At 56.7% G+C, this 22,830-nt stretch overlaps 1 protein-coding gene across 5 annotated transcripts; it reads right to left on the reverse strand.

The window, feature by feature from the left end:
• Positions 1 to 1,659: 1,659 nt before the first annotated feature.
• UBE2J2 (ubiquitin conjugating enzyme E2 J2) lies at positions 1,660 to 20,695 on the reverse strand. 5 transcript variants are annotated; one of them, XM_032758575.2, is made up of 7 exons: positions 20,507 to 20,695; positions 14,902 to 15,032; positions 10,302 to 10,342; positions 3,937 to 4,039; positions 3,721 to 3,859; positions 2,780 to 2,860; positions 1,660 to 2,231 (listed from the first exon to the last, which is right to left on the reverse strand). In XM_032758575.2, the coding sequence occupies exons 2-7, from the start codon at positions 15,030 to 15,032 to the stop codon at positions 1,947 to 1,949; spliced, it is 780 nt and encodes a 259-aa protein (XP_032614466.1). In that variant the 5' UTR covers positions 20,507 to 20,695; the 3' UTR covers positions 1,660 to 1,946. The 5 variants fall into 5 exon arrangements, with proteins under 5 accessions (XP_032614466.1, XP_032614467.1, XP_058300236.1 ...); XM_032758576.2 differs by lacking the exon at positions 20,507 to 20,695 and adding an exon at positions 20,340 to 20,482; XM_058444253.1 differs by lacking the exon at positions 20,507 to 20,695 and adding an exon at positions 20,218 to 20,358.
• Between the last annotated feature and the right edge of the window lie 2,135 nt (positions 20,696 to 22,830).

Below are 22,830 nucleotides of genomic sequence, written 5' to 3' on the forward strand. Positions count from 1 at the left end.
ACCATTGCCCTCCACACTGGGCAATAACAGAGCAAGACTGTCTCCAAAAAAAAAAAAAAAAAAAAAAAAAGTTGAGATTTCACACATAGAAAACATTTGAGACAGGATCTGGCTCCGTTGCCCAGGCTGGATTGCGGTGGCTCCATCATGGCTCACTGTAGCCTCCACCTGCCGGGCTCAGGCAATCCTCCAACCTCAGCCTCCTGAGTAGCTGGGACCAAAGGTGCACATCACCACACCAGGTAGTGTTTTGTATTTTTTGTGAGATGGGGTCTCACTACATTGCCCAGGCACCCCTCAGCCTCTCAAAGTGCTGGGATTATAGGGGGCAGCCACTGCACCCGGCAGTAACGTGTTAAGTAAACACTCTATTCGTTCGCATTCCACCTCCCATGAGCCTCCGGAAACACCAGGCTTTGGAAGTGATGCTGGCGGTCACAGAAGCGCTGAGATCAGGGCAGGGTTGGCATCCAGTACAGGATGGGGAGAGAGCCCTGCAGAGGGCTCTACACCATGGCCCCAGCGACGCGATTCCTGTGGGGACCCACCTGCCCTGCAGCTGCCACACCACCCAGGCCAGCAGGTGTGACCCCCTGGTCACGGGCCACCCAAGCCCTGAGCACAGAGATGGACACACGTCCCGGCCCACACAGACACAAGCAGCATGAAATTCAGAAATAAAGATATAATGAAAGACCTTTTTTTCCACAAGAATAGGTTAAATACATACAATTGGTAAATTATAGAGCAATTCTGAATAAACTGATCAAAAAACGAAGAAAGATGAGCGCGTGCGGGCTGGGCTGGTCTCACGACCGCCTCCGGACAGGGTAGGTTTCTTGCCGGCGGCCGTGCCCCACCTCGACGCGATGCACCTGCGGCACATCCCACCCGGGCGAAGTCACGGAACAGACACACAAGAGGGGAGACAGCCGCGACCCAGGGAGCCACAGGGCCCGAAACAGCCCCTGCCGGCTCTGGCGTCTTTCCCGGGCCGGGGTGCCCCTCTGCCATCCTCTGTGGACAGCGAACACCCGGGCCGGAGCCGTTACCTACTGTGAGGGCCAGCGCAGCGGGGCGCGGGATGTGAGGGAGGCCCCTGAGTGCACGGGGCCAGCCTGCCGGTCGCGGGGCCTCCTGCAGGGACTCCGGTCCTCTGCCTTCCACCAGCACAGGAGGACGGGCTTCTGGGCCACCGGACATAAGGAATTCAGAGAAAAGGCTCTGCAGGTACCCGAGGCCCCCCAGCCTGCAGCACCGACCCCGAGGAGGCACCAGCAGCCCCCGCCCCGCTCGCGGCCGCCGCAGTCAAGGGCGACACCTTGTGGTCGGAGTGAGCAGGCTCCTGGCTTCCAGGGCAGCAAAAACCCCCAAGCACTTTCTAGAAGGAATGTGTTTCATTCTGACTGTAAACACATTTGTAAATGCTGAGACCAAACCGGGGCTCCCTGGATCCTGAGCCACGGCTGTCACTGGCCCCGCTAAGCCTCGTCACTACACGGCCGGGCCAGACCAGCACCCGCGGACGCCAGCTCCACCCCCGGACCCCTCCCACCCGCTGAGGAGCCGGGAGCTCCGAGAAACGCGCCGGGAGCTCCAAGAACGCAGGAGCAGCCCGCGGTCGGCAGCAAGTTTGCATTTCTAAGTGACCACATCTAATAAAATGAAAAACGGGTTTACTAAAACAGGTCCAAAGACAACACGGAAGATAAGCTACAAATCCAGCACACCAGCCCCAGCGGCCCGTGGCCAGGGCAGGGCTGAGGCTCCAGTCTCCTCCAAAGCCCAGTCACACATTTTGGTCTTTGCTTCCCCTTTCAAGTTTTTAAAAGCTAAACCTAGGAGCCCGGTGGGTCTGCCTGTGCTGGGCAGTGTGTCCAGCCTGCCAAGGTCACGCTCTGGTGCGCAGTGCCCTCAGTGGCGCCTTGGGTCGTGGCGCCTGAGCCTCACTCCTGCGCGATGCTCCTCAGCACGTACTTGACCGTGTAAGCAAAGGCTGCAAACCCAACTATCACAAACAAGTTCGCCAGGGCGCCACCCAGGAGTCCGTGGTGCCGGTTGGCCTGCTGGAGCCCTGCGAGATTCGGGACGGCCCCCGGCGCATGCCCGTTGAGAAGCTGAATCCCGTTCTGGACGAGGTGCGTCTCCCCGTCTGGAACCACGTCTGGCAAGGGGAGAGTCTGGGGTCTGCTACTGAGTTCGTCTTGTACTTTCTGTTTTTGTTTAATTTCCTAAGAGAAAAACAGCGAGAAACGCAGCTGGTCTCCAACCAGCGCCTTCAGGACCAGCACTCCTGTTCCCAGGAGTCCACAGTCCACCACCAAGAACCAAGCCCTAGGCTGTGTCAAATTCGGACCCCATCTCACAGGTGAGGGCCCAAGCGTGGCCGGCCTCACTGGCCCTGCGCCCCTTGGCCCCTGCACTCAGGCAGACCAGAGCAAGGCTGAGCCACAGAGGCCACGACCAAGGAGCACTCCAGTCCCACATGGCAGTTGCTGTGCCTCCCAGCTATCCCCAGACCACCCAGGTGGCTGCTCAGGCCCACGAGCTCCCCGCCCCTGTGGGACAGGCCCCGCCCTCAGCCCACCAGCACAGCTGTCCGCAGGCCACCCCCCAGGGCCCAGGCCTTCTGCCTCCCCTGCCTCGGGGCTCCTGGGAGAGAGGAGCCATCCCCTGGGGAGGTCTGCAGCTTCAAGACACAGATTTTACTCTTTGTAAAGAGGTGAAACTCAAGTGTTTTAACGCAGGGGAAGGCGAAACCCATTTCCGTCTTTCTTACCTCCACAACTTCAGGAAATAATTCACAAAAGACTTTATCTTTCAAATTAAATGCTAAACTCTGCGCTGCCAGTTGTCTTTTCTAGAAAGGAAGGGAAGGGAATCAGCCAGAAAACTAGTTTCAAATTCTTTCAAAATTCTAAAAACAGATGATTTCAAAGTCAAGGGCTGCAGTCTTCACGTTGTAGAAAGCATTTAATAAGCATACTCTTCACAGCAAACTAACTTATAGTCTTACAAAGGCTTCTTAATCTTCCCATCATCAATTAATGATATCACACTTGATTCCTATTAAAAATAGAAAAAAACAAGCTAACAAAAGCACTGTGCTCCCAGCGGAAAAGGCCCCTGCCGTCTGTGCAACTGGTACTGCCTCGGCCCACCCCAAGATCCCAAGGAGGAGCCCCTGGCGGGTGTGGATGAGGCTGGATGTGGATAAAAGCAAGACCGAGAGGCAGCGGGAAACACAAGGCCACAGAGCAGAGCAGTCTCCACGACAGTGCCTGGGACAAGGTGAGAACTCCACCCAGCCCCACCTACTAAGAAAGGCAGCTGCGGCCAGGCGCAGTGGCTCACGCCTGTAATCCCAGCACTTTGGGAGGCCGAGGTGGGCGGATCACGAGGTCAGGAGATCAAGACCATCCTGGTTAACACGGTGAAACCCCGTCTCTACTAAAAATACAAAAAAAAATTAGCCAGGCGTGGTGGCGGGCGCCTGTAGTCCCAGCTACTCGGGAGGCTGAGGCAGGAGAATGGCGTGAACCCGGGAGGCAGAGCTTGCAGTGAGCTGAGACTGCGCCACTGCACTCCAGCCTGGAGACAGGGCGAAACTCCTTCTCAAAAAAAAAAAAAAAAAAAGAAAGGCAGCTGCAACTCAGGAAAATAAAACAGCCCCCCAGACACAAGGCTGACGGCCCACCGGGGAGAGGCTCTAAAACTCACCGTGAAGTCCGACGTCTCTATACTGCCCAGGGTGGGGCCCTTCTCCACCATGAAGCTCAGGAGCCCAGTCAGGATGGTGGAGACAGACCAGGCCGGGTTCCACGTGTCCGGGTGGAAATCCGTGATAGAAAGACACAGCCTGCGAAACAGGGGCCCTGTCAGTGCACACTCCCCACCGCGGCCAGAAAGCTTCCACGGCCCCTCCAGGCACCTTACCTGGTGTTGCACTTAAATCTTCCATTGGGAGTGATCATATAAATACTAGGAGGTTTGAAAGGAAATTCTCTAGGAAAAATTAGTTTTCCATGATAATAGCCACCTACATGGAAACAAAACAGAAAGAGCCTTGTCGTCCGCCACAGCAGGGGCTCCTAGAGACCTCGTCCACATCCCCACGCCACCCCCCGCCCAGCTCAGCTCCCGAGTCCTCACTGCCCTCTCCGTCCCCAGCCAGCTCCCAGGCTCAGTCCCCCACTGACCTTGCTCTCCACTCCCACCCACTGTCATGACCACCCAGACCCAATGCCCCTCCCCATCACACCTGTACTCACCACCTGACCGGACCCAGACCCCCACTTCCCCGGGAGCTCGAGATAACCACAGCTACTGCACACCTCTCTCCCTGGAGTGTCACACACACCCCCACCAAGAGCAGAGGGGTCGGAAGAGGCATGTGGGGCCTCCTTGCAACACCCCCAGCACAGCAGGAGCTCCAGGCCCAGCTGAGGCTGCCCCTCCCAGGACTCAGGTCCAGACCCAGCAACTCTCCAGCACCGTTCGCTTCCCCGACCCAACTGCACCCAAAGGCCAGCAAAACCCACCTCAAACACACCACTCTCCACCACACACCCCTCCAAGTTCTGCCAAATGCTCTCTGCCCTGACCTGAACCCCTGGATTCGGGCCTCATCCATGGCTGTTCACACGTCCTCCCCTCCCAAGCTCTCAAATCCACCTGACCAGGCTTTCTCCCTGCTCTACCAAACCTGACCTAAAGATCGACCTCAGGGTCACCCACACGTTCCCACTGTTTTTTTGTTTTTGTTTTTTTTTTGAGACAGTCTTGCTCTGTTGCCCAGGCTGGAGTGCAGTGGGGCAATCTCGGCTCACTGCAACCACTGCCTCCCGGGTTCCAGTGATTATCCTGCCTCAGCCTCCTGAGTAGTTGGGACTATAGGCACACGCCACCACACCCGGCTAATTTTTTTTAAATTTTAGTAGAGACGGGGTTTCACCGTGTTAGCCAGGATGGTCTCTATCTCCTGACCTCGTGATCCGCCCGCCTGGACCTCCCAAAGTGCTGGGATTACAGGCGTGAGCCACCTCGCCCAGGCGTCCCACTGGTTTCTGACCACCCAACAGCATAGCCTTATAAGGGGCCACTCCTGGCTCCGCCTCTCCAAAGCCCCACCCTGGTCTAGCTCCTCCACTCCCCACCCCCTCTTCCCACTCCAGCCAGCCCCTCTTTACCCACCCAAGCACAGGGTGCTCTCCTCTCAGTCCTGGCATCCTCCTGGGGTCGCCCTAGTTTCACGGCCTCCCAACAGGAACCCTGGAATGGCTGCTCAGCCACTTCCCCCACCCTGCACCCACAGGCCCCCTGCACACTCCGGGCCATTACACTGACCGTCCACAGCACAGCACCCAGACGCCCCCCTCCGGGACAGAAATCTGGCCACTTCTACCAAATGGCAACTTGGCAACTCCATCCCCCTGGTATGACACCCACCCCATGAGCAAATCCTGTTGGCCCCACCTTCAAATCAATCTAGAGCCGCACACCCTGTGTGGCCTCCCCTGGCCCTGCTCCCGGACCCTCTACAAGCTGCCTCGTGGCAGCCCCGCCCCAACCCGAGGCCCACACCCTGGGGGCCCAGGCTGCACCTGGAGTTGGCTGGCAGTTCAGAGCTTGGGGCCAACCCCAACCAGAGGACCAGAAGTGCACGAGCCAGGACTCCCTGGCCACACCTGCGTGCGTGATGTGTGTGTGCACGCCATCAGGACACGTGTGTGCGTATGTATGCCATCAGGAGGCATGTGCATGCAGGTCTGCATGTGTGCATGCCATCAGGATGCGTATGCGTGCATGTCTGCATGCCATCAGGACACGTGTGCACCTGTGTGCATGCCATCAGGACGCGTGTGCACGTGTGTATATGCCATCAGGACGCATGTGCGTGCACGTCTGTGCATGCCGTCAGGACGCGTGTGCGCGTGTGCGTGCCATCACAATGCATGTGCATGCGTGCCATCAGGACGCATGGGCGTGGGCATGTGCGTGCGTGCCATCAGGACATGCGTGCGTATGTGTGCATGCCATCAAGTTTGAGGAGCACTGGCCTCTGTCCTCCCTCGGGCTCCCTGTGCACAGCCCTGCCCCAATGTGAGTCCCCAAATTGCCATGGGCTCTTCTGCTCCAGAGCCACCCTGTGTAGGATGCAGCACCCCTGCCCCTCAAGTGCTTCACATCTTGCAGGGAACGCTCATCGTTTTAGGCCGCCTTGGCATCCACTCTGAATCTAGGGTGGACGTTCTCTGACCGGAAGCGGGGCTACCACCCGCAACAATTTTCAGTTCACACCCCCCTTCCTCGAGCTGATCCACCCAGACGCCCGCCCTATGCACTGTCCCCTGGTGACTGCCCCCCATGGACTGTGCAGCCACACCATAGAGTCCCCCAGTCACAGCATGGCCCCATGGGGCTCGTGCCCGCTTGCTTTAAACCCACCAGTTAAAACTCCCCGAGGGAAACCTGTGTGCGGAACACCCTGGACCCAATAAACGGTCGGCCTGGGGGTCCCAGTCTCTCTCCACTTTCCCTGGCCTCCCTGCATGTGTGGCCTCCCGCACGTGTTTCCCTCACGTCTCTCTCTTCATCACTGGGGGCTGCTCTCCCTCCCGCAGATCCTAATGAAAACATGGCTTGGCCGGGCGCGGTGGCTCAAGCCTGTAATCCCAGCACTTTGGGAGGTCGAGGTGGGCGGATCACAAGGTCAGGAGATCGAGACCATCCTGGCTAACACGGTGAAACCCCGTCTCTACTAAAAATACAAAAAAAAAAAATTAGCCGGGCGTGTTGGCGGGCGCCTATAGTCCCAGCTACTTGGGAGGCTGAGGCAGGAGAATGGCGTGAACCTGGGAGGCGGAGCTTGCAGTGAGCCGAGATCGCACCACTGCACTCCAGCCTGGGGGACAGAGAAAGACTCCGTCTCAAAAAAAAAAAAAAAAAAAAAAAAAAAGAAAACATGGCTTCACTGTCTGCCTCCCCTGAAGATGACGCGTGGCCGTGCAAGGGGACGCTGCAGCTTCCTCTCTGCACTCTGCTCAGGGCTGGCATTCGAGGACTCACAGGAACAGTGGTGAAGTCAACAGTGGAGGGATGGCATGAGCAAGTGCCACTGTAACCCAGCCTGGTGTGCGGCCACATCCACCAGGGAGAGGCGAACCCCAGGAATGACACCCAGAAGACACACGAGATCATGAGGAAAGGCCAAACCGGACAATGAGTGAAAGACAGAAACAGGCTTGCTTAAAAGAGGAAGCAGGAACAGCCAAAGCAAGGCTGGAACGAAGTTTAGCTCAGTGCTAATGGGCAAGAGTGACTTACACGGCAAGAAACGGCCAGCTGAGCGCAGAGGGTGCTGGGAGATGGACACCCTGCTGCCTCACTGCGCGCACACACCTATCAGGAAGCCCCAGACGGCAATCCCACTGCTTGTCACCTGCCAGAGAAACCCAAGACAAAGGCACCAAGAGCCACACACACAGACTTTCAACAGCACCAGGTGAAAATCAGGAAGCCCCCACTTGTCCTGAAGTGAGTCCCGGTGGCTTGAACATCCCCACACCCCAGGCCATCTGCTGAAAAGCCTGAGGCAAAGGCCTAGCTGGCTACTCTGCCCCATGGCCTGTCCCTCCTCTAGCACTGCCTGACCCTCATCACTGGGTAAGTCTTGAAACCACAGACTCCACTTTATTCTTTAGAAAAATTGTTTTAACTATTCTAGATCCTTTGCCTTTTCATGTAAATTTTAGAATAAGCTTGTATAGTATAAAAAACTGAGATTTTGTTAGGACTGTGTAAAATCTACAGATTCACTCAAGGGGAATTATTTAGCAACATTTGTAGGAGGCCAGCTCTGAACTGTCAGAGTGGGCACGCCTGGGCAGCACCAGGGGCAGAACAGCCACGGAGCCCAGTGCACGGAGGGGACACGGCTAATGCACACCACGCCAGAAAGACATGGACCTGGCACAGGGGCCACCAAGAAGGCAGGAAGAGGGGTCAGAAATCCCGAAGTCAGGAAGGAAGCCGTCGTCAGCAGCATCAGATAGCAGAGGCTAAGAAACTGAGGACTGAGAACAGCCCCTTGGCAAGTGGCAATTCGGAGGGGTTCCCCAGAGACCCTGAAGGAGAGCAGAGGGCAGGGCTGCAGAGAGCAAGAGGCATCCCCCAGTGAGGGGGAGGGCCTCAGGGACGGGAGCAGCAGTGCCATAGAGGGGAAAAGGGAGGGGCAGTAGGAACACACCTTCTCCCTCTGAAGGGAGGCTTTCCTGAGACCCAGGACCAGCACAGAGCCACACACGGTTGTGGGGAACAACGGAAAGGATGGGAGGGGACCAAGATAAAAGCACAAGTGACAGGGTTGGGGCCGGCAACAGCCGCACCACACCCAGGGGCTGCCCCCTCTTCTCCCAACTGTGTCCAGCCCTGTTGGGAGAGCAGCTCATCTCCACCAGCAACTGACCTGGCTGGTGATGTTGAGGGAGATGGGGTGTGGATACAGAATTAATATTCACAATTTATTTTAAAAAAACTAAAACCACAAAACAAACAAAAAAAATGTAAAGCTGGCATAATTTTGCTTGTCAAAGACCACCACCCATTTTGGTTTTTTTTTTTTTTGAGATGGAGTTTCGATCTTGTCACCCAGAGTGGAGTACAATGGCGCAATCTCGGCTCACTGCAAGCTCCGCCTCCTGGGTTCAAGCAATTCTCCTGCCTCAGGTTCCCGAGTAGCTAGGACTACAGGCGCCCACCACCACGCTCAGCTAATTTTTTGTATTTTTTTTAGTAGAGACAAGGTTTCACCGTATTACCCAGGATGGTCTGGATCTCCTGACGAGTTTCACTCTTGTCACCCAGGCTGGAGTGCAACGGCACGACCTCAGCTCACTGCAACCTCCGCCTCCCAGGTTCAAGTGATTCTCCTGCCTCAGCCTCCCGAGTAGCTGGGATTACAGGCATGCACCACCACACCCGGCTAATTTTGTATTTTTAGTAGAGATGGGGTTTCTCCATGTTGGTCAGGCTGGTCTAGAACTCCTGACCTCAGATGATCCGCCCACCTCAGCCTCCCAAAGTGCTGGAATTAAAGGCGTGAGCCACCGCGCCCAGCCAACCACTACTCACTTGGTGGTATATATTCTTCAAATCAGCTGAAGGCACACAGACGCATCATAACAAGTACTTTAACACGCCCTGGACACCTGCTCCCGGGCCTTATCTTGCCACGGCCTGCTGGCATCCCCAACGCTGGTCATGGTCAATGACACTATGATCAAGGGCCCACCCTACAGATGTGCTCTGCACTGTGGCTGCCTTAGTTGCAGATGATCCCAGAACTGGGATTCCTGGGCCAAAGGAGAGTCCACAGGTGTGGCTGTGATAACTCGGCCAAAGTGCCTTCAGCAGAGCCTTTTTCATTCTTACCCACCCACAACCCTTCCGACAGTCCAAAGCCCCTGCTTGCAAACCTTCTAGCAGCAGCACTCTCCTCTAGTGAAATCTCACCCAAAGCCTCCACACACACAGGCAAACAGAGCCTGCTGCTCCAGCCACCTGAAGCCGGGACCCTGTGGCTGGACAGCAACTGCTGACCTGGCCCTGCTCTGCCTTGCGCTTGCCGGTGGGACAGTATTCACGGGCACGCTGACTCCTGACCTGGTCCAGACCGAGGCTGGCGCCAGCCTCCACCAAAGGCCCCAGAAACTTGCTGACAGCTCCAGCGTCTACTCTATAAATGACACCAGGTCTCTAGGTGCTGTCTGCTGACCTGGAGGGGTCAGGCTGCTGGATCAGCCTTGGTAGCCGATGAAGGGCTGAGGTGCTGGGCAGGTCCTGCAGCCTCCCAAAGCCCCAGGTGCCACCACACAAGGGTACTTCCACTTAGCTCAGAGACCGTGCTGGGGATCGCGAGACCCTGGGGGTGCCCAGCACAGAGGGCACATTGAATATATATGCCTTTCCTTTGATGATATGCACCAGGTCTTAAGAAACAGTAGAACAGGCCAGCTTCAGTGTTTACCCCGGTCTGGTTTTCTCAGCTATGGCCCTATGGTGTCAGAGGCTAGTGAACACAGACGCTACAGGCGGCCCTGCAGGCTGAGACACATCAGCGGAGCAAACACTTCCAGCGTGTGGAGAAGCAGACGAGGACGAGTTCCAACTAAGCCAATTTAACTAGCGCACATCCCAAGTAGAAAGGCTGCTGTTTGCAAATAAAAGATGTTGAACAGGCAAGGTTGATTCAGAATATAAAAACTGCCTAGTGTTCTTCTACCTAAGTACAGAATCCTTACCTTCATAAGGGGTCATCTCTGGGCCTCGGACGACATAATGCCTAAGGGAGAGAAGAAAATTACTTGGGATTTGGGGACAGCAAATTCTCCAAAATCTGAATCATTCCAAGCCTGGGGTTTATAGGACCCAGCCAAAATTACATTCACATTCAGGCAGTGAACAAATGAAGGTGAAATGTCACACAGCCACACGGCTTCAAAGCCCCAGTCTCTTCTACCGTGGGTGCTTTTAGTCTCTTGTAACAAGATCTTAGAGACTATACTTTATAAGTTTACCATAAAGTACCTTTGTTTCGACAATATAACATGCACGAAGCTAATCCTAATAATTAATAACTGAAATCTTAAATAAATTTTAATTTCACAGTACATTACCAAGATGTACTTGAAGACTGTAATCCCAGCACTTTGGGAGGGCACGGTGGGAAGATCACTTGAGCCCAGGAGTTTGACACCAGCCTAGGCAACATAGCAAGACCCCACCTTTATTTAAAAAAAAAAAAAAGTTAGCCGGGTGTGATAGTGCATGCCTGCACCCCAGCTACTCAGGAGGCTGGGGCGGGAGGATCACTTGAGCCCAGGAGTTTAAGGCTGCAGTGAGCTATGATTGTGCCACCACATCCCATTTGGGCAACAGAGTGAGACCCTATCTCCAAAGAAAAAACAATGTACTCTCAAATGTATATTCTTAAATGTACTTATATATAATGTGTTTTTTGGTATCACACAGGCAGGCTAAACAGAACACAGCTAGTGATGTGGAGCCAGCTCTGTGCCCCCAGCCCTTTTTCATGCTCCTGGAAAAACCGTAAGTGACTTGAGCAGCTGTCCTGGAGCAGAAGGAACAGGAACTGCCGTGATTGTCTCCAAAGCCAGAGTCCCCACACAGAGCTCACCCTCAGACCAGGGGCAGCAGCAAATCGACTAAACACTCCACATAAATACATAAGGCTTCTGCTTTACGTAAAGAGGTGTCTGGGCTTTACAGATTCCCAAACGAAACAGAAGAGCACAGAGAAGAAAGTAAAACCAGCTAGAAATGCCAGAAACCAGACACGGCTGCAACTGCCAACACCGGCCAACACCGGCCATCCTCTTTCCCCTTGCTCTCCCCCAGGACATGTGTGCCATCACTTTAAAACTAATGGGGGCCGGGCTCGGTGGCTCATGCCCGTGATCCCAGCACTCTGGGAGGCCAAGGTGGGTGGATCACCTGAAGTCAGGAGTTTGAGACTAGCCTGGTCAACATGGCGAAACTCCGTCTCTACTAAATATACAAAAATTAGGCCGGGTGCAGTGGTTCACACCTGTAATCCCAGCACTTTGGGAGGCTGAGGCAGGCGGATTGCCTAAGGTCAGGAGTTCGACACCAGCCTGGGCAACACGGTGAAACCCCGTCTCTAATAAAAATACAAAATTTAGCCGGCCATGGTGGCGCACATCTGTAATCCCAGCTACTCAGGAGGCTGAGGCAGGAGAATCGCTTGAACCTGGAAGACGGAGGTTGCAGTGAGCCGATATCACATCACTGCACTCCAGCCTGAGTGACAGAAAGAATACTCAAAAGAAAATACTAATGGGATGATGTATAGTAATGTATACTAATGGGATGATGTATAGTAATGTATACTAATGGGATGATGTATAGTAATGTATACTAATGGGATGATGTATCAGCAGAGCCAGCTGATAGGTTTTACTCAAAAAATGCCATTATCATGTGTCATTGGCCCAGGAACCCAGTGGCTCTGAGCTCAGCACGCAATGCACCCAGGAATGTGGCCTTCAGTTGTTACTGTGCCCAATTCCTGTGCCCAACCTGCGAAAACTGGGAAGAAATGAAGAAGTCACCCTCTTCCTGCGACAGAGCCCAGCAGCCTCGGGGCAGCTGAGAGAAGATGGGATCCACGTGGCCCACAGCACACCCCACAGGCCTTTTCAGGGAAAGCACTCTGCTCTCAGGGAAGGCAAAGACACCTGCCGAGGCCCTGCCAGGGGCTCTGGCAGCACAGGCCTGATACTGACACTGCCGTCCCGGGCCAGGTGCCACCACCTGACAACAGGGGCTTACTGCCTCAACAGTACAGGCAAAATGGGCTACACTGAACCCCTGCTCTCCTGGAAGTCCGGTATTTTGGTATTTTGGCAGGTGCCAGGCAGAGGGTGCCTAGGACCAGCCCCATAGAGTCCCTGGGCCTTCCCCTAATACGTTTTAGTTTCCAATGAGCTTCTCTGGTCAACATTCCACACGTGCCGTCCAAACCCAAGCCTGCTGCTGGGAATGGAGCACAGAGACTTTGCCCCACGTGCCTCTTCCGCTGGCTGACTGCTGTTTTCTCTCCATAATGTGTGTGCATGTGTGTGTGTGTGTGTGTGTGTGTGTGTGTGTGTGTGTGTGTGTGTGTTGGAGTCTCGCTCTGTCACCAGGCTGGAGTACAGTGGTGCAACCTCAGCTCACTGCAACCTCCGCTTCCCAGGTTCAAGCGATTCTCCTGCCTCACCCTCCCAAGTAGCAAGTAGCTGAGATTACAGGCGTGCGCCACCATGCCAGGCTAATTTCTGTATTTTTAGTAGAGACAGGGTTCCACCACGTTGGCCAGGCTGGTCTCAATCTCCTGACCTCGTGATCTACCCACCTCGGCCTCCCAAAGTGCTGGGATTACAGGCGTGAGCCACTGTGCCTGGCCTTCTCTCCGTAATTTTAATGGTGAGTATTCTTTGTGAATCATCAAACCTGCACCGGGTCTTGGGGACGCCCGACCCACAGATTTGTGGGGAGGGATTTCCCCACACAATGAAGACGTCCTCACAACCAGGGAGGAGGCAGCTACCGTGGAACTCGTCCCTTGCACCTGCCAGCGATGTCCTGGGGCCACATCTGATTTTCAACACTGGGGCAGAGAGCACTCTGGTGGCCAAGGGGCTCCGCCTCACCCTGGGTATCCTCTGCCTGCCTGGGCCGGGCCTCCTCTGTGAGCCAGAGGTGGACCCCTGACCAAGCCGAAACACACTTCCTTTCAACTCACTGAAATATCTTTTCTCTGGAATTAAAAAAAAATCAGGCCAGGCATGGTGGCTCAGGCCTGTAATCCCAGCACTTTGGGAGACTGAGGCAGGCGGATCACCTGAGATAAGGAGTTCGAGACCAGCCTGACCAATATGGTGAAACTCCATCTCTAAGACAGGAGAATTGCTTGAACCAGGGAGGCGGAGGTCACAGTGAGCCGAGATCACGCCATTGCACTCCAGCCTGGGCGACAGAGCAAGACTCTGTCTCAAAAAAATAAATAAGGCCGGGCGTGGTGGCTCATGCCTGTAATCCCAGCACTTTGGGAGGCCAAGGCGGACGGATCACGAGGTTAGGAGATCAAGACCATCCTGGCTAACACGGTGAAACCCCATCTCTACTAAAAATACAAAAACAAAAAATTAGCCGGGCATGGTGGCTGGCACCTGTAGTCCCAGCTACTTGGGAAACTGAGGCCAGAGAATGGCATGAACCCAGGAGGCAGAGCTTGCAGTGAGCGGAGATTGCGCCACTGCACTCCAGCCTGGGCGAAGACTCTGTCTCAAAAAATAATAAGTAAATAAATTTTTTTTTAAAGATCAAAATATAAAACATCCTCACACTTTTCTTTTTTTTTTTTGAGACAGAGTTTCACTCTTGTTGCCCAGGCTGGAGTGCAGTGGTGTGATCTTGGCTCACTGCAAGCTCTGCCTCCCCGGTTCAAGCGATTCTCCTGCCTCAGCCTCCCGAGTAGCTGGGATTACAGGTGCGCACCATCACGCCCAGCTAATTTTTGTATTTTTAGTAGAGACGAGGTTTCACCATGTTGACCAGACTGGTCTCGAACTCCTAACCTCAGGTGATCCACCCGCCTGAACCTCCCAAAGTGCTGGGATTACAGGCGTGAGCCACCATGCCCGGCCTCTCACACTTTATTTCTTATCAAATTACTAGCAGACCTGTAATGGCGTGTTTCGACAGAGCAGTATGCACTCCCACACTCTGTACTTCAGCAAGGGGGAGAGTCACCATGAGGTGAACGCTTATGAGGCACAGGTCCTCTCAATGCCAGCCTGAGGGTTGGGGCACCTGGCCCAAGCCAGTGCCAGGGACAGGAGTGTCGGACCCTAGTCCTGTCAAATACTCCAAGCCAAAATAGGGTAATTCCCGTATCCAGAAGCAAAGAGCAGAGTCTGGAAAGGCAGTTTCTCCTCTAAGTGCCTGGAGCGCACACCAGCAGCAGCTGTGAACCCTGCATACCTGGACCCCTCCCCTAAAGACCCCACACCACAGATTCTCTCCAGCCCCAACCTGAGTCAACCTGGACCCCGCCCCCATCAAGGGCCCCACACCGGAGACTCTCTCCAGCCCCAGCCTGAGTCAAGCAGGGCTCTGTGATGTCCCTGGCATGCGTCCACTGGGAAAAGACCAGAGGGTGTCCACAGGCCCCTGGGCACCCACTCACCCCTGGGGAGGGTGCAGGAGCACCTTGCCAATGCCATGACTGGGGCACCAGGCTCACCCAGCCAGGCCAGCAGAGGCCTGCGTGGCAGCGACAGTCAGTGCAGGGTGATCAGTGGCGCGGAGCCTTACCACTCGAGAATATTCGAAGGGAGGGGCTCGGCACAGATGTAAGGCACCGGGTCTTTCTTAATGCGAAGGTAGTCCTGCTTCAGCCTCTGGGTTGCTGTGGTTGGAGCCCTCTTATTGCTGGTGCTGCTCATCTGTTAAAAACAATGTCTACACTGACGAAGAAAAGCGATGCTGGCCACAGCTTTCTCCCCCCAACGCAGCTCCACTCCCGTTTCTGTAGCCCACCATTCATTCAGGGCCCAGCCCTAATGTACACACCTCAGCCCAGTGACCCAGAGTCACAGCTCACAGGTCACCCTCACTTGCCACCCACCCAGACACCCAGAGGCCCTGCGGCTTCTCTTTTCCCATCTGTCCCGCCACCACCTTCATTGACACGACGTACAGCTCAGGTACAAAGACGAGGAGAAACCCAAAGCCTCGCTCCTGTCCTCCAAGAACTCACACAGGGATACGCTTATAGGGCCTGAGGTGGTGCTAAGGCCACAGCCTCAGACCAGCTCCTGAGGGCAGCTACTCGCACCTTCCAACTCTTGAGCTCAAAGACCCTGCACTGATGGAGAATCCACACCATAGAAACGGGCAGGCACCACCGTCAGCCCCTTCACCGCACCCAGAAGCCCGCTGCCCAACATTTACCACCGGCCACAAGCAAAAGGAGATGCAGAGTGGGGGAGCCTCTGCGGCTGGAGTGACGAGAACTCTGGAGACTCCGAGGCACTCACTGGGCAGAGGAGCAGCTGTCTTCCTGGTAGAAGGGGCCACAGGTGAATAGGCCACAGCTGAGAAAGTGCAGTGTGCAGGGGCCCAAGCACAGTGAGGGCAGGGATAAGACTGGCCTGGGAGGCAGGGCCAGGGCATAAGGGTTTATTTACTTATTTTTTGTGAGATAGGGTCTTGCTCTGTCGCCCAGGCTGGAGTCACTGCGGCCTTGACCACCTCAGCTCAAGCAATCCTCCCACCTCAGCCTCCTGAGTAGCTGAGACTACAGACGTGTGCCACCACGCCTAGCTAATTTTTTATTTTTTGTAGAGCTGGGATCTCATTATGTTGCCCAAGCTGGTCTCAAATTCCTGGCCTCAACTGATTCTCACGCCTCAGCCTCCCGAAGTGCTGGAATCACAGGCAGGAGCCACGGCAACCTGGGCCACACAGGGGTTTGGGGTCCAAGCCTCAAGGCAGATCATATCTTCTGTGAGGAAGGTCACTCTGGTGGCTCCACGTGGGACGTTCAAGACAGCACTGAAGGCCGAGCATGGGGCGTGAGGCACCATCATGCAAGAGAGGAGGCTGGATCAGGGACCCCAAGACTCCTCAGCCATACCCCTGCGGCTGGGGAGAGGGGTGGTGATGAAAACAGGGCTCCCTGCTGCATCAGACTAGCTCCAACTCAAACCTCTTTTATTTTTATTTATTTTTTTTTTGAGATAGAATCTCACTGTTCATCGCCCAGGCTGGAGTGCAGTGGCATGATCTCCGCTCACCGCAACCTCTGCCTCCCAGGTTCAAGGGATTCTCCTGTCTCAGCCACCCAAGTAGCTGGGATTACAGGCACCTGCCACCACGCCAAGCAAATTTTTTTTGTATTTTTAGTAGAGATGGGGTTTCACCATGTTGGTCAGGCTGGTCTTGAACTCCTGACCTCAGGTAATTTGCCCACCTCGGCCTCCCAAAGTGCTGTGATTACAGGCGTGAGCCACCGCGCCCAGCCATGGCCACACGCTTTAATAACATCTGTGGGCATCAGTGGCCATCAATAACGGACAGTGACCAGTGATCTCCATCCTGACCTCCCAGTTTGCACAAACCTGAAGTCAACTCCACCCAGCTTCCTTGCTGATATGCTTTGGCTGTGTCCCCACCCAAATCTTACATTGAATTGTAATCCCCATAATCCCCCATGTTGAGGGAGGGACCTGGTGGGAGGTGACTGGATCATGGGAGTGGTTCCCCAAGCCGTTCCAGTGAAAGCGAGTTCTCAGGAGATCTGTGGTTTACAAGGCAGTGTTCCCTGCTCTTGCCCGCTCTCTCTAGCCTGCTGCCATGATAGACATGCCTCTTCCCCTTCCGCCATGATTGTAAGTTTCCTGAGGCCTTCCTGGCCACTTGGAACTGTGAGTCCATCAAACCCCTTTTCTTTGTAAATTACTGAGTCTCGGGTACATCTTTATAGCAGCATGAGAACCAACTCACGCACCTTAGACAGCCACACACTCCACCTCCCTTCAGTCTCCACCTGCAAGAGATCTCCAGACTTGGCCTCTCTGACTGGTTTATTCCTCCTCAGAGAACCACCACCAGCGGCCTGTTTAGTGTCTGCTCGCAACCTGAGGATGGCAATGGCCAGGGCTTGGCTGCTCACCCCACACACCCAGGGCCTGGAGTGCAGAGCTCAGCCAGGGCACCCACAGCATGCTCCCAAATGTGTGACCTCAGCCCCACCCCCAACCCTGCTTCTTGTTCTGGGGTCCCTGACTCTTGCAATCCTTGTTCACCACATCCTTCCCACTCCCATTATCTTCTCTAATGCAAAATGTCGTCACTTCTCCCATCAACACCACAGCAGCCTCCCAACTCCCCCCGTGGGTCCAGAAAGTCTGAGCTTCTAGCCTCTTCCCATTTCAAGGCCCTCTTGTACCGCTAAGTCAACATACTGTTCTGATCACCCACTCCCCCATCCACCCTTCAGGATACTCCACAGCCAAGCAAATAAACATCAACACCTCCTCTTGCCCGCCAGCCCCCTGACAGAGGCAGCCCCAGCCAGCCCTCCTCTTTCCCAACTCCCAAGACAAAGCAGCCCCAGCCAGCCCTCCTCGTTCCCAACTCCCAAGACCCAGCACGGCCCGGGCCCCACTCCAAACTCCTGACCGAGTTCTCACAGCTGCTTCCCAGCCTAGACTGTACTGGAAACTCCCTGGGCCCTTCCGGGCACAGCCAGAGCCACCGCCTTCAGAGGCCTCCCTGATCTCCCTGCCAAATGCCTCCCACTGTCACACATCACTGGCCTCCATGTGACCCCACACACCACGCAGGGCCCTTTCAGGCCCCAGCAGAGGCAAGGGCGGGCTCCTCTGCCTAAGGAGTGCCTCCCCAGGAGGGCCCCACCAGGAATGGGGTTACAGTCCTGCCCGGGAAGGAAGTGCTTCCACACAGTGGCATCCCCAGCTCCTGGCTCAAGAAGCCAATGGGCCAGGGATCTCCCCTCAGGCCAACCTGGTGACGGACACAGCGATGACCCCAAGCAGCACCGCCACACAGGCCATCCTTTCAACGCTCACCCTGAAGCTAACACTCTGCCATATACAAAATAATTCACTGGACAACTCAAGTGCAGGTGTGTGTGGGCTTAGCTAAGTGGCCAGGCTGCGGGTTTAATGAAAGTTCATGGACAGCCACGCAAAAATAAAATAGATTCCATCCAGTCAGTCACAAGCAAGCTTCTCTCCCGTACTTGCTTGCAGAGGCTTTTAAAATCATGTTCACGATTCAACTGCTGTTTGCCCAGCCACTCTTCCTGAGCTTCACACAGAACAGCATTCTCATGTCCCCCAGGGGGCCAGAGGGCTATTTCCCCCAATTCTTCTCATCCCAATATGACAGCAGGAAGGACAAGGGCTGGGCGTGGTAGCTCACACTTGTAATCCCAGCACTTTGGGAGGCCGAGGCAGGCAGATCACCTGAGATCAGGGGTTCGAGACCAGCCTGACCAACGTGGTAAAACCCCGTCTCTACTAAAAATACACAATTAGTCAGGCGTGGTGGCACAGGCCTGTAATCCCAGCTACTCGGATGGCTGGGGCAGGAGAATCGCTTGAATCCAGGAGGTGGAGGCTGTGGGGAGCCAAGATCACACCATTGCACTCCAGCCTGGGCAACAAGAGCGAAACTGCGTTTCAAAAAAAAAAAAAAAAATTAGCCGGATGTGGTGGTGGGCACCTGTAATCCCAGCTACTCTGGAGACTGAGGTGGGAGAATTACTTGAACTCGGGAGCCAGAGGTTGCAGTGAACTGAGATCATGCCACTGCACTCTAGCCGGGCCCACAGAGACCCTGTCTCAAAAAAAAAAAAATCCACAAAGGAAGCAAACTGTGAGAACAGAGTTTGAAGCATATGTGCCTCGGGTTCCCTTCAAACATCCCCACAGACAAGGGACACCAAGCATATCATCCTGCTGAGAGAAAGAGCTGGAGATTTTAAAACAAAAAGGCACAGGAAAAAAAACGTTAACACACAGAAACTGCATTAAAGCAGCGTGAATCACCGAGGGCAGTGGCTGCCCAGCGTCCCTCACCCGTCCCTCTTTGTCTGGACAGCTCTTTCCTGCTTAGGGGATGTGGCAGGAAACCTTGGCCTGACCCATCGGCCAGGCACGTGGCACACCCAGGTCCAGGACTGCCACGGAAGTCTCTCCCTTCTCCACCAGACTGCTCCGGAGGCTGGATGGAAGCCCAGGCCGATGGAAGTGGGACACTCACCTGCAACTCACACATGCACCTGCCTGGGTCACCTGCCTGTCACTCATCCACGCACCTACCTGCCTGGCTCACCTGCCTGTCACTCACGCACGCACCTACCTGCCTGGCTCACCTGCCTGTCACTCAAGCACGCACCTACCTGCCTGGCTCACCTGCCTGTCATTCACGCACATCCCTGTCTAGAGTGGAACTGCTAAGGAGGTCAGCGGTGCCAGGCCGTGCAGATGACGGACTGCGAGTTCTGGACACCCAGACCCAATCATGCCCTAGGCTCAGGTGCTAGACTAAGCGAGATACTCATGATCCTTTCTTCGGAAGCCAAATTATACCGTCTGGTTCTCCTGGAGCAGGGCGCGGGGCCATCGACCTGCCCCAGCCAAGCCTGCTGTACACTCTTCGCTGCCCTCCCACCGGGCTGAGGCCTGACCTTTCAGCCGCTTCCTATTTGGGTCTGGCAAGAGGATGTCAACCGGACTTGAGTCAAATACACACGCACTAAGTGGCAGGCACTGAAAAGGAGGCCAGGAGGTGACACCTGGCCAGGGGCTGAGAGGATGCAGAGAATTGGCAGGTGTGGATGGCGAAGCCCGGCGCAGCTTAGAGATTTGTTCCGGGGTCGTGTCCCACTCCCGCCGGCCGGCGGTGGAGCCAGACTCCGGTCTCCCACTGTCACCGCCCGGGTTTCCCAGAAACGCTGGCCCTAAGCACAGTCCCGGGCACGCTCGTTTCTCTCGGGGTTTACGGGGCACTCTGGGGTCTAACAGTTCAGGGGCGAGGCGGCGGCGGGCTCAACAGCAGCCCTCCCCCGGCACAGACTCCCGTGATCCATTGACGAACCAGGATCGAGGCTGCCCGTCCTGGGGCAGCCGCAAGTGTCCCAACTGACCGGAGACCTGGCCGAGTGGTCAAGTCCCCGACGTGACCCTGACCCGGAGCTCCAGGAGCCCGCCGTAACCGACCTCCGGTTCCGCGCAGGCAGGCTCGGGCCGGGGCCCCGCGGGTGGCGGACGCGAACGGAGAAGTGTCGCGCAGGGTCCCCCGCAGCCCCGGGCCGCCGCTGTGGCCGGCTCCGGCGGGGCGGACGAGCGGGCCCGAGGAGCCGGCGCAGGCCTGCGAGCGCGCTCACCTCTCCCTGTCGCTGCGCGTGGGCCGCCGCCGCGCTCAGGCTCGCCGTGGTCGAGGCCGGAGCAGGGTGCGGAAAAGCGGGGCCCGCGCCCGAAACAGCCGCACCGCCCCGGGACTGGGCCCACCGAACCCGCCGCAGCGCCGCCGCCGCCGCCTCAGCCTCCAAGATGGCCGCTCGCGGGGCGGAACCAGCCCAGCTTCTGCTTCCGGTGCGCGGTCCAGGGCGGAGGGGAGGGAGGGGGCGGGCTGCTCTAGGCAGCCTGGCGGACCACGCCCACGACTCTCTCTCGCCGCCGACCCCGGGGGATTGGCGGGGGGAGCGGCGCTTGCGCACTGGCGGGCGGCTCCGGGCACCGTTAGTGGGCGGGAGAGCCCCGGACCCCGAAGCCGCGCGCTTCGCTCCCCATGGGCCACGGCCCAGGGCGGCAGGCCCGGCTGAGGGCGACCCCAGTGGAGAAAGGACCCCGACCCTCCCGCCTCCCGGCTACGGGCTCCCGCCTCGTCCTCCGCTCCCACGCCCCGCCCGGCCTTTAGGGGAGGTGCGGCGCGGCCCGGGCATGGAGCGGCCCGGGCATGGAGCGTCCCGGGCCCCTGGAGACTCGGCGGAGGGTTGGGCTCCAGGGAGCTCAGAGCTCTCTCGTTCAGGGACCCGAGAGTGACACGCGTGGGATCGCTTTGCAACCCACGTCTGCACCCCTGCACCCTCCCCTGCAGGAGCCTTCCCAGCCCCAGAACGCCCCCGCCCCAGCACCATCCCCCTGCAGGGGCCTGCCCAGCCCCGGGATGCCCCTGACCTCCCCGGACAGACTGCAGAAAGCGCGGGGCGCTGCGTCCTGTCCACCTCTCTCTGACCCCAGACACATTGGGAGGGAGCCGTAGGTGGCGGGGCGCTGGGGTGGGACGCTGGGGGCAGGCGCACAGCCCACCGCCTCCCTGAGAGGCACCTGAGGACAGCGGGGAGCTGAGGGTGGTACCCTGGTGGGGGATCGGGAGGTGGAACTCGCCACCTGGCTGCCTGTGGCCCTCTCCTTTGCCCCAACCCTGACTGCCTCTCAGGTACAGCCACAGGTCGGCAAGGTGGCTGAACATTGAGGGTCGGTCCCGCTGTGGCTACGGGCAGAAGGCAGGCTGTGTCCATGCTCAGCCCTGACTCTGCCCCGCTGGGACACCTTGGTGGGTCTGAGACGCTACCGCAGGCCCTGGGGCAGCAGCCAGGAGGAGTGTCCACGCAGCCTCAGCCCGTGGGAATCCAGCCTGCCTCCATTACTGCCGTCACCGGCTCCACCTTCGGAAAACATCTCAGCATCCAGCCTCCTTCCTCTGCCTCCTCTCAGGCCTCTGCCATTCCCATGCAGGGCAGGCCGAGCTGTTTTTACAGCATGGAAAGTTATGTAAGGGAAGCCACACCGGCCGCAGATACAGGCACCAGCAGGTCCACTCGCATGCACACTCACGGCTGTGGCCTGCGGCAGATGGAGGCCCGCCCTGCCTTGTTTGTCCCTCAGTAGTGTGCGATGAGAGCACACCTGTGGGGGCCCTGCAGGTGGGAAGGCTGCAGCGAGGCCCAGCTCAGAGGCCCCTGCTCAGGAACATGGCTGAGTCACACCCCAGGGAGAAGGTGCCCCAGACAGGTGTGGCCAGCACGCCTTGCCAAGACCCCACCACCCCACCCACATGCATCTGTAGTCTTCTGGTAAGCAGGACACAGGCTGCCCAGGCCTGTAGCCATAGAGCTGATGGCCTTGGCCAGTGGGATCGGCACAAGCAGCTAGGTTGGTGGCGGATGGTGGCTGTAACCTTCTCAACCCTGAGATTGCCCTCCGAGGGCAGGAGCAGCCCTTCTGCTGTGGGCCGGCCCTCCAGAGGGACTTCCTCTGGCAGCTTCAGGAATAGGACAACAGGGACCACCCTCAGCATCTTGGGGAGTGGGGGGCACCCTCTGCTTTAGCAACCAAGAAAACATCCCCCAACCCAGTTAGTACCTCCTGCCCCCACCTCCTCCAGCCCCCGGGGTCGGACCAGAAAGCCTTGGTTGCCTCTGAACAGCAGGGACTGTCTGGCCAGAGGGGGCTTGAGGGACAGAGAACGCAGCCTGGAGGGTGCAAACTGTGGAAGATCTCAGTCCCTTTAGAAAGTTTGTTTTGCCAGGCCGGGCGTGGTGGCTCACGCTTGTAATCCCAGCACTTTGGGAGGCCGAGGCGGGCGGATCACGAGGTCAGGAGATCGAGACCACGGTGAAACCCTGTCTCTACTAAAAATACAAAAAATTAGCCGGGCGTGGTGGCGGGCGCCTGTAGTCCCAGCTACTTGGAGAGGCTGAGGCAG

The sequence above is a fragment of the Hylobates moloch genome, unplaced genomic scaffold (assembly GCF_009828535.3).
Source record: "Hylobates moloch isolate HMO894 unplaced genomic scaffold, HMol_V3 SCAFFOLD_9, whole genome shotgun sequence".
Taxonomy (NCBI): Eukaryota; Metazoa; Chordata; class Mammalia; order Primates; family Hylobatidae; genus Hylobates; species Hylobates moloch.